The sequence below is a fragment of the Dermacentor silvarum genome, chromosome 3, assembly GCF_013339745.2.
Source record: "Dermacentor silvarum isolate Dsil-2018 chromosome 3, BIME_Dsil_1.4, whole genome shotgun sequence".
NCBI classification, from domain to species: Eukaryota; Metazoa; Arthropoda; class Arachnida; order Ixodida; family Ixodidae; genus Dermacentor; species Dermacentor silvarum.
In genome coordinates, this window is record NC_051156.1 from 153,991,376 (window position 1) to 154,002,834 (window position 11,459).

The following is an 11,459-nucleotide window of genomic DNA, read 5'->3' on the forward strand; positions in this document are numbered from 1 at the left end:
CCGTAGGGAGTCCTATGCGTCGGAATGACGTGTAGAGAGAAGCCCTTCTTTGGAGAAGGCGGGGCAGAAACAAAGTAGATGGTCGATTGTTTCCTCCTCTCCGCATGCTGAGCAGGCCGCGGATGGAGCCAGGCCTTTACCGTACTTCCGGGAAGCCGTCCAGGAGCAGCCGATCGGGAGGCGCAGCAGGAGACACCGCTCCTGCCTTGTGAGGCCGCGATTGGGAAGTGGACGGGGAGGACGACCGCTGGCGACGCGCCGATCCGGGTGGAGCGCTGTTAGGTGCCGCTGCAACGTGTGCCTTGCCTAGTTAAAGGCCATTACAGCGGTGCTGACTGGTACAGGAGCATGGTGTGCTGCCTTTGCCAGGGCGTCAGCCTCCTCGTTGCCCTGGACGCCGACGTGAGAGGGGAGCCACTGCCGCGACAGCTTCGAGCCACTTGAAACAAGGGCGCGAGTAAGACACAGTAAACTGGAGAGAAGTCCTCTCAGCAATTGGCTTGCCGTACGACGAAGAACGCGTGAGGAATTTAGATGCGGAGTGGAACATCTTCCGACGGCTGGAGGATCTGACATCCACAGCATTTTTATCTTCTCTTCTAGCTGTTCTCCACTTCTTCACTAGTTTCGCAAGTTGCAAGATGTTGTCGGTCATCTTTCGTTGCTACCGATCACCACAGCCACCTTCGAGCACTCCGTTTCGTTCCTGAACCGGGTGTTGTCATCAGAAAGAGGCCGCCTTCTCCCACAACCACGTGAATGAGCTGTTGAGCATCACCATTGAAGGCCCGGAACTGACAGACGTCCGAGGTGCCAATGACAATCACTGATTCGTTTTTCAAGATTTTACCGCGAATTTGGTGGGGTGCTACAGCAAGAAACCCAGGCGGATGTAACTGTTGGGAATGTGGTTGAGAATGCCTACATATATTTGTGGCGGTTTAGTTTTTTTGGTACGAAGGGACATTGATGCTAACTTCTTGGTTCGTAATTCTTTTATTAGTTTAGTTATGCAGTGAATGGTCAGGATGTGCCAAGTTCCCGCGCTTCTACTTATTCAACCAATTGTGTGTATCAATCGTAAATTCATATCTTGATACGGCAATGTCATGCATATCATCATAGGCAATTTCGAATCTCCCATATACACCTTCCGCGTGTGCCTATGGCGTTCAGCATAGATTCGACTTCCTGGTGTGTGTGCTTAATTAAGAGTTTATATGTTAAGCCTAGTGCACAAGCGCGCGTGTTTCACAGCATTTTCCACGTCTGCTGTCGGCGATTGGGATTGAACGCCTAGATTTTGTAGGTTTCATTGCAAGTAGTCTGAAGTGCCACGTAGTTTCTCGACATGTTTTATGTAGTCGTTCTTCCCTAATTTTCTCGGTTTCGTCCTTGTGTAAAGTGAAGTAACTGTTCGCAATCTGTGTCACGAGTGTTGGAGTCAAGGACACACATAAAAAATAAAGATGACTATCGCTTTTAGCTCCCCTATTCTCAATGCCCCCCCCCCCCCTTAAATACTTAGACACCCCCCTAATTTCTATTCCTGGGGAAACCCCTGGTGTACAAACCTCTGTTACATAGGCAGGTGCTAGGAGAGTGTCTCGTGTTCTTGTGGACTATTATTTAGGAATTCACCCTCCTTAAACAGCGAATTCTGGTTTGCAGTAAAGGTAAACTTATTGGGCAAACAGCACGAGGAAGGAAATCGTGATGGAATAATACCAAGTGCAGAGCCTCCTTCAAGTTTGGGAGGAGTGGGACATTTGTGCCAGCTCCGCACAAACAGATCACAGGCCTGCGCAGCACACGCAGCACAGTCACAGCGTAAGCTGAACAAGCGGCTCCATAGGAGCCTAATTTTCTGCACCAAGCACTACATGGTCTTCGTGGCGAAGACTCTTCACGTCGTTTTCACGAGAACGATTTGAACTGTCCGCCCGGCGTTGACGGCGAGCTGTGGCTTGCGCCGCAACACTTCAGGCTCTGCACAGTGGTCTGCTGAGCCGATTCGCTTCTTCAACAGAGGTTAGTACCTTGCGAGGAGGCACCGTAACGTGTACTGAGGAGTAAACACCGGCATCCAGACTACGTGGCGCACACATCACATCCCTTCACCCGTGGAACGATGCGATGCTGTTGATGATTATGACGATGATTGTTTATTGACATCCCCTTCGAAACGAGGTGGTGACAAATAGTCAGCTAGCGCACATGGGTTAACCAGGTCCAGCTACATGCAGCATGCAACTGCTATATGCAGCGGCTTGATGTCGGGACACCTAGGGAAATATAGCGCAACTGCAATGCAATGCTCGCACGTATTCGACGCTACGCGGCGCGCATGTCACACCGCGTGAAAAATGACACGATACGATGATAATAATGACGATGGTAATGATTTAATAGCGTTCCCTTTGAAACGAGACGGCGTCACCTAGCCTGCTTGATTTAATCAGGTACTATGCATGCTTTTCCTTCGTGCATTTTTGTATACATCTCCTTAATCTCCTTTTTCTTCCTCAAACCTTCTGCATCTACAATTTACAACTACCTATGTAAATGCTACATGGCGTGCCACCTGGTGTAATAATATACAACTCCAATATAAAATGTGCACGTTAGGACGCTACGCGGCGCACATCTCACATCGCGTGACATGTGGCCCGCTGCGATGCTAATGAAGATGGTACTGATGAGGATATATTGGCATCCCCTTTGAAACAAAGCTGTGATAGTCAAGTAGCCAGGTAATGATGCTGTATACTATTATTTTTTTTTGACATCCCCTTTGAGACGCGGCGGGGACAGTCACCTAGCCATACATCACATTAAACTTATTTTCCTCTGGCGTTCCTCTGGCACAGAAACAAAAAATTTGCACTAAGGAGGGCTTGGTCCTTATTTACTGAAAGTATTCGCTTCCCCTATCTTTACACAAGGCCGTTTTGCATGCCGCAAATGCATCGACCACCATCAAAAGCAGGAACACTGTACAACTGTCACTGATGTCACTGCACAAATGTCACTGATGGCGTTCATCGTACAGAACATGAAACAGTTTGAGTTGGTGATGGTCGTTAGCATGAATCCGCCGAACAACCAAAATTACTCCCAGATCTTCATTCATCCGTGACGCGGTACGTGGCGTACAGCGTTGCTTGCGTGCTCGCTTTATGCTATCTAGTTCCTCCAGTCCCACCTGCCGAAAACAACAGCCGTGGGATCACGGTCTACCTAAGATGGAAAAAACATGGAGAGTAAAGGAAACCTGCACATACGACGCCTTTGCCACGGTACGAGACGTGCGGAAGAGCATACGCCACCTTAAGAGTACCACCATTGTGCCGTGACAAATGGGTTGCTGCAATAAAAATACCACGTGGCTTCCTTCTTACTTCACTCCTATCGTATGGTCTGGGTAGTGCCTCTCTGTCTTTTCGCTGCCTCAATGAGAGTGAGGAGAACCAGAGGAAGCTAGTCGGAAGCTAGTCTGCCACGGATGAATCGTTATGAAATTCCTGGTAACTATTTCGAAGATATTTAACGGGTTTACCGCCGCAGCTACAGTGATAGTGCTCGCCATTGCGCACATAAACTATACAGTGTCTGAACCGTAAGTTGAGGGACACGTCCTGAAATTAGCGCGTCTTACGTGCCAAGAAAGGAAGTAGAGGCATCTCCGTTAAGGTTCTGAAGCAGATTTACACTGCGCGTCATGGTGACGCCCAGTGTCCGAAGCGGTGTGGGCGTCGCCACGCTCCGGCGTAGCCTCCACAGTGCAAACCATTCAAAAAGGAGCAGAAGCACCGCGGATGCAAGGAAAGTTGATCTTCGGTTAGCGATAACTTCACTTCTACTTGACGCATCGAAGTCTTTTTGCCGCAAAATATTTCTAAAATAGTGTCCTTTAATGTTAAATGTATTTCACGACTTCGATAAAAAATGTTGCAGGGACCCTTTAACGCGATTTATTTTCTTAGCTCGTTGCTCTGTTTCCTGCAGTCGGCGATGGACATTCCCATCTGCGTCAGCAGGGGAAACGTAGGGCGCACGCGAGGACGTGCTCCTTGGGGGCGTGACAGGAGTTGGTACTTCCATCTGTGGAAGTGCAAGTGACGCCCGCGGGCGCTTCTACAAATCAAAGGGTAAAGTTTGGTCGTGGTTTTCTGAAACAAAGAGCTGGTGTGGTCCTCCGCGCATTCTACGCACCCTGGGTGGTGGAATACATTAACTGCGCCCATAGTATCGTGAAAATTTCCGTGCGTACTGTATTGACGGCCCATGCGCGGCAAGCGCATGATGCGTTGTAGATATATAGACAGATAAACTTTATTAGAAAGATAATCAGGGTTTTGTCTTGCCCCGAAGGGGCATCGCTAATGGTAGGGGCCTCTAGTCCAGGGCTCCGCTGGTTCTTGCCATCTTCTCTGCTCTCTGGATCAGCTTGAGCTGGTCGTCGAGGGCCCAGCTGGACAGCAGTGCATCCCATTGCTCTCTCGTGGTGTTCGTGTCCTAGTGTTCTATGTTGTGTAGCGTGCACTCCCACGTAATGCCGTAGTAGGGGACTCCGGAAGTTTGGACCACCGGGGTTCTTTAACATGCACCAAGATTTAGGTGCACGTTAAAGAACCCCAGGTGGTCCAAATTTCCGCAGTCCCCTACTACGGCGTGCCTCATAATCAGATTGTGGTTTTGGCACGTAAAACCCCATAGTTTAATTTTTTTAACGTAATGTGGTATAGGGATGGTGTGGCCCCACACCACGGGCATTCGTCCCTGTAGGCTGTGGGGTGCATGCGATGTGATATGTGTAGGTTCGTGTAATTGCAAGTCTGGAGCCTATGCCAGGCTGCGGCATCCTCCGTCTTTAGTTTTCGATAGGGTGGGGGATATCGCAAGCGACTCCCTCTGTGGTAGTTCAGGATTGCTGAATAGTCGGGGTCAACTGGGTCAGGGTCATCTGCAGTCGGCGTGATGACTGCCTGGTTATTAGCAAATTGTAGAATCTGCAGAGTCGCGGAGTGTGAATGGAGGCGAATATAGCGAACTGGACGCATTGACATCGTTTCGCCTAAATAACTTGACGCAGAACATAGGCGCAGCGCCCGCAATATACCTGCAGTCATGGTGGAAGGAAAAAGTAAGGAGGGAGCATCGCGCAACACGATTGAAGCAAAGCGTATCGGCCCAATACGGGATAGTCACGTCTGGACGCGCTTTAAATTTTAGGGCTCCCGCTCTGCATGCAGCGCTGCGGCAGGGCCCCCGAACAAGGGCGCATTGAGTAAAAGACCACAGGGAACCAAACGCCACGGCAAATCTCGATTCTTCCTCCGTGATTTCGACCAATCAGATCACGTGCTGGGCCGACAATGGGCAAAGGCAAAGGCGCAAAGGGCTGTCGTCACGGAGCGTTCTCTTGGCAAAGCTGACTGCGTGGCGTCATGCTCTCTCTCAGCTTTTTCCTTCCTCGATGCCTGCAGTCTCCAGAGGCTCGGAGTACGTTTGGAAGCTATAGTAGAGACGCGAGTAGATTGGAAGGGAAAACGCCTAACCCTCACCATAACTAACCCTTGAACGTTCGGGTAACACACTCGTAACCATCCTTTGAGTTGTTTTTTTTTTACCGACTTCTTCACGGCTCTCTAGCTCAACACCCCTCTCTCACTTAACGATCTGGTCCTATTTTAACGCGAGAGCGTTAAGGGCCCCTTGTCGCAGAAAGTCCGGCGCCGGCGTTCTAATCATGCGGCGCAATAATCATGCCGAACCCCATCATCCCGAACCTCCCCGACCGGGCGGACCGTTCACGTGGCGCAAGGCTTTGGTGAACAAAAATTCAATTCCTCAAAGTTAAATCTGTCAGAAAAATTGTAAAGTACGACTTAACCACAATGTACAGACCTGATAGCGTCGGATTGTAATTTGAACATACGAGAAAAAATCTTGATAAGCAGCCAGAGAGCTTTGAATGCTATCGCGTACCACTCTTAAAGGCGAAGCTTAAGCCCAATTCTCATGGTGTTTCGCTGTACCTTGGTTCTAGGCAACATTGAGGGGAATGTTGAAAACCGAACCTTTTTAAATTTTTATCGGGCCCCATGCCGCTGAATATACGGTGTCGGTGTCGGCGTCAACGGTGTTTAATAACGCTATCGCGTTCCACTCTTAAAGACGAAGCTTAAGCGTACTCCAAGTTTTTGTCCTCCCTACTTCTTTCTCCGCACTCTGCTTTTGTTGCAAACTTCGTAACTTCAAGCCTCTATTTCTACTTGTATATTCTCGCAACTACCCAATGGGACATAATCAGTTGAACACACCCAGTGGCCCAAGTTCTCTCGGAAACGTACCCAGTGGCACCATCGCAGTGCTGTCTGTTTGAAAACAAACTCAGTGGCACCGACCCAGAGCCTCCGGTTGCCTATTGGAAAACATAAAGAGCGGCAGACGCCAAGTTGCGCATACCGAGCGGACCAAGTTTTCTATTCGTGCAGATATCGACTGGAAAAGAACAATTCGACCAAGCCGTTTTATAATAAGCAAGACACATCACATTTACAAACGCAAGTTGTAGCCGTAGCTCCCACGCCTTGAACATATCACCTATCTTTGCCCGTACTAACACATTCAAATACTGTTTTTTCCCACGTACAATTGAGCTATGGAAATCTCTCCCCGGCGACATTCGTTCACTATCACTAAAGGATTTTATAGCTACCACCACTAAGCACCTCGCTAACATGTAAGGCGCTTTCTTTTTTCTTTTTTTTGTGTAAGTGTATGTTTGTTATTGTGTAGCAATGTATAATGTTCCCACTCCTGCTATAGCCCTATATAGGGCTGCAGTATATGTAAATAAGTAAATAAAAGAGAGCAGCAGTGAGCATCCTCAAATTGGGGATACGAGGTATAGAAGGCTTGCTTTAGCAATTTTAGAGATGTTAGGAAGGAAATATATGAGCGAGATATGTCGACTATCGCGTAACAGGTAAGACATGTAGCATAAATTCTATGTCACAACTCCTTCCCTTAACTACTTCATTACATCCCTTAACGTAAAAAAAATCGCATTATATATCTTTCTGACGATTTCTTTTCGAAAACAGAGGAGGCAATACACTTGGTTCCAAACTTAGACCCGGATGTCTCGATGTACCTCCAGCTACAATCACATCACTGTTGTATAATCACTTTTGCTTGCGGTATGAGATGTGACTTTAGAGAATTACTCACAGTGTCTGGAAGCACAGTCGGCGCTTGAGTTGTTGCGGCTGAGGTCGCGCTAGACCCAAAGTACTGCTCATGCACTTCATATGGTGATCTGGTGGTTTGGTCCCGTTTATCATTCACTTTTATCATCATGATCATGATCATATATTTATGGAAGAGAATCATACTGTCATGTTATCATATAAGAAATATAAGAGTATAGTATACTGAACTTTATCCCCGTAAAAAGAACACAACATATTTGTAGTAACTATTTAATTGTAGTAATTGTAGTAAATTGTAGTAACTTGATTTCCGTGCTCACGTTGGTTTCGACGGGAATTCAGGGCGCAGGCTCCTTTCCCAAGCGTATAACCCCTGAAGGAAGCCGAACGCCAGGCCGGGGTACGCTTGTACCCTTTTGAACCAGTGGGTGCCTGGCGGCGGTGGGAATCGAACCCAGAGCCTCCCGCAGCCGAGTTATACAAATACCATTAAACGTAGTACCAGTAAACGCACCAAGTAATCTATCACCGCATGCCTCCATATCCGCCGTTATGTGTGTGTATGTGTGACTTTGTCGACCGTGTCTCAGTTTGCGCGCCTTTACCGTTCTTAAGGATTCCAAACCTCCCAAACTTCCGCTCTAGTGGACCATCTACTCTTGGCTGTTCGCGCAATCCACCATGTACCCCCCCCCCCCCCCCTCAAATAAAGAAACAACCTTAGCAGTGCTTGAAAAATTAACACGCGCGCGCTTTGTCGGCATCTCGCACGGCTACATTACTTCATGAGACAAGTTATACCTAGGATGTGTTCTGTCGATCAATCAGGTAAATTTCCTCTGTATTATCATTATCATCATGATCAGCCTATATTTACGTCTACTGCATAGGTCCTCTTTAATATGCAGATATTTAAATTTGTCTCCATCGCTTTCGACGTATTTGTACTACAAGTTTGTGGGCCATGTGCGCTACTGTGAATCAGTTATGCGGCGCGCAAGAGCCTGTATACATGGTACATTTTAAATGTACTGCGCTCTTCTAGGAGCTCCGGTAATTTGACATACGCTAGTTATAGTAACTTTTTTTTTTTGATGCGCTTCACAGCTTTACTTTTGTATTTCTGTATCTGTGTATTTTCTTAGTAATTTTTGTTCCGCTGCCTTGCACCTATATGACGTTTCACGGGATAGTTATTTATCGCATGTTTGCCTAATACAAGGTTCTGCTATACGTCTTTAGTTGTGAAATAAATAAATAGCATTAGCCTGCTCTCTAAACGCCGAAGTCGTCGCCTTTCCTTGAGATTTACGTGCACTATTTTGTAAGATTGTGTGGTGCGACGTCGTTACGCAGTTGAGACGCGCCTATTGAGTTCTCGCCGGTCTGTTGAGAGGCAGGAGGCACTGAGCTGAACGGCAGCGTCAACTAGGACAGTCTGCCTTAAGAAAGGAGCGGCATGGCGTTAAATATGGTTGGGGTCCCCGGCTCGCCAGTCCACCTTTCGACATAAGGTGGAACGAACTTTTTTCACTCGGGAAAGCAGTCTCTGCGGACTCTAGACGCTCGCTTGATCGCGTGCACATGTTTGACGGGGCGAAAGACGCCATTGTTTCCCAGAAGATGCTCTCAAACGCGAAGGGCGGCATAGTTACCTTCACACGTTTGCAGGGCGAAAGGTGTCCTCGTTTCACTGAAACAACCCCGAAACGCAACCAGTCGTCCTTGAGGTGGCCGTCCCGGTTTGTTGGGCACAATGCCGGTTACCAGACGCCTTCGTTCGCTACAGTCTTGGCGTCTGTCTGCGGCGAGCCGCGTTGTGGTTTCCGTGCGTTACCTGACTGATATAACACCGACCGCGACAGCTTCACACACTTGGGGGATAAGGCCTTCGTTCTGCCCTTCAGTGGCCGCGACACCGTCCTGTCCCTCAACCGGCTGAAACCTGTTTTTGTGGAACATCACGGGGATGCTGCTCAGTTGTCTTATTCAAATGGCCTTGCTAGGGCATAAATGGCCCCGACTACGCAAGACGCATCGTGAATGCCTACCCCGAAGCACGTGCGTTGGGACGACTTCGGCTACAAAAAAAAGGGGACCCTGTAGAAGTCTAGAACACCTCCACGACGCGCACACTGCGAGCAATAAATCAGTTCGTGTCTGCCGTTCCTTGAACGACGTCGTTTTCTTCATACGTCTACCTGGCAGAGTGACTGAACCTGACGAAAGCGCGGGCGCGACCTTCAGGCAGCTGATGAGCACAGGTGCAAATTACGGACGTTGGCACATACTTAAAATTAAATTGTTGAAATTTACATGGCGGAACTCTGATCTAATTAGGAGGCACGCAGTAGTGGACGACTCCGAATAATCCGCGAGCTCTGCAGCGCAACGCCATCACCAGAAGGCTACCATGGCGGGTCGGCTTTGCATGCTTCGGTGACTCCTGATTTCAAAATGTGCAAAATTTTTTGTAGTGTCTCAAACCATTGTCCAGGCGAAGCCCCCAAAAACCTTCAGGTTCACTTACAGCACGTCTCTCTCTCTCTCTCTCTCTCTATATATATATATATATATATATATATATATATATATATATATATATATATATATATAGAGAGAGAGAGAGAGAGAGAGAGAGAGACGCGATATATATATATATATATATAGGAAGCACAACTTCGCGGTGATCTTCGGTTTATTTACCCAACAGTTTCGGTCGGTGGACCAACCTTTTATTTTTAAAGGGATACAGGAACTTTCATGTATCACTTGGAAACGGTCGGTCCACCCACCTGTTGGGTAAATAAACCCAAGATAACCGCGAAGTTGTGCTGCTCATTTTTCTAAATACGCTTGGCCTATTGCAAAATCCAGGTACTACTATATATATATTAATTAAAAGTTTTGCAAGAAATACACCAGAAGAAGCTTTACGAAAGTTGTGGCTTTGAAAACGGTCAATATCTTTTAGGGCACCACAAACATCGAACACCAAAAATTAGAACGAACTACGGAAAGCAAACAATGACCTATCAAACACCTGCCATCATAAACAAATTTGAAGGAATGCTAAACTTTGAATGTACATCACGTGTATTTAAACGCTATGTTATGGAGACGTTATTGTCCTCTGGTTTAAAGTAGAATCAGAACTAAGCATTTTGTTTCTAACACAGAAAGTGATCTGTAAATCTTCTCTTGTGTCCCTTTTATTGTGTATATTGAATGAATGTATCTATTATGTAAGAGGTTTTCACGATGCCCAAGTGAAATGCATCTTTTTTTTCAATTTTATGTAAATTTCGATAGTGTCATGCAATGTATGATCTGTTGTGTGTACTACTGAACAAGTGACACGTTCTCGTTGCTATAGGAAGGTGCAAAATGTCGCTTTATATAACTTCTCCTGGTCAACGCAATTTTCTTGTCAATGTTTCGTTAAGCACATTTTTTTTTCAATGTTTTGTAACTGCAGCACTCCGAACTGTTTGGGCAGAGGCCTCGTCAGGCACAAACTGCCTTTCGCTTCTGTCCTTGCATCAGGCTTTATGTGCTGTCTGCTGCAAAAACTGAAATAAAAAAATAATACTCCCAACGTTAGTTATAGTAGATATACATCAATAACACAGAAAGTGGATGGGAAAACGGCGCCGCGGTAGCTTAATAGGCAAGAGCATCCCACAGGTAATGCGAAGACGTGGGTTCGTATCCAACCTGCGGTCAGTTGTTTTTCATCCACTTTTCATTTATTCGTCTGCATTTAAGCGCGATCTTTTTTTTTTTTTTTGGGGGGGGGGGGGGGGCGGCATATGTTGTCATCGCTCTTACAGAAAAGTCCAATACTCACCAGCCAACGCCTTGCACATGTTGGCTGTGCAATGAACGCACAGCCAAAATGAGACTATCGGAATAACAAGCCTTAGCGTCGGTGCCATTATGACAATACAAACGCAAGTTTATTTTCCTAGAAAAAGAAAGGACATCATTAGATCTTCATTGTATGTAGGCTAGGTTCTTCAACCGTGATTTGTTTTAAGCCCTTAGGCTGATTTGGCAAATAATTATTTCATAAGTTCAACTTTAACTGTTATCCAACGCAAGTAATGAGAAGGATCTGATATGCAGCGCGTTTGAGCTAAATTGTGCAAAAACTCGATTTCTATGTCTTTAAGCTAATATATCACAAATATTAAGTAAAGGAAATTTTAAATATCTGCTTTAAGAGAATATCTGCTT

The 11,459-nt window shown here is 46.7% G+C and overlaps 1 protein-coding gene across 1 annotated transcript in view; it reads right to left on the reverse strand.

Moving 5' to 3' along the window:
- The window catches only part of LOC125944015 (uncharacterized), a 175,713-nt gene extending 164,519 nt beyond the window's left edge, over nucleotides 1–11,194 (reverse strand). Inside the window, exons 1-2 of the mRNA XM_049663744.1 lie at nucleotides 11,071–11,194; nucleotides 7,240–7,355 (exon numbers count right to left, since the gene is read on the reverse strand). Coding sequence (XP_049519701.1) covers nucleotides 7,240–7,355; nucleotides 11,071–11,158 — 204 coding nt within the window. The 5' untranslated portion in view covers nucleotides 11,159–11,194. The remainder of the gene's footprint in view (nucleotides 1–7,239; nucleotides 7,356–11,070) is intronic.
- Nucleotides 11,195–11,459: the final 265 nt, after the last annotated feature.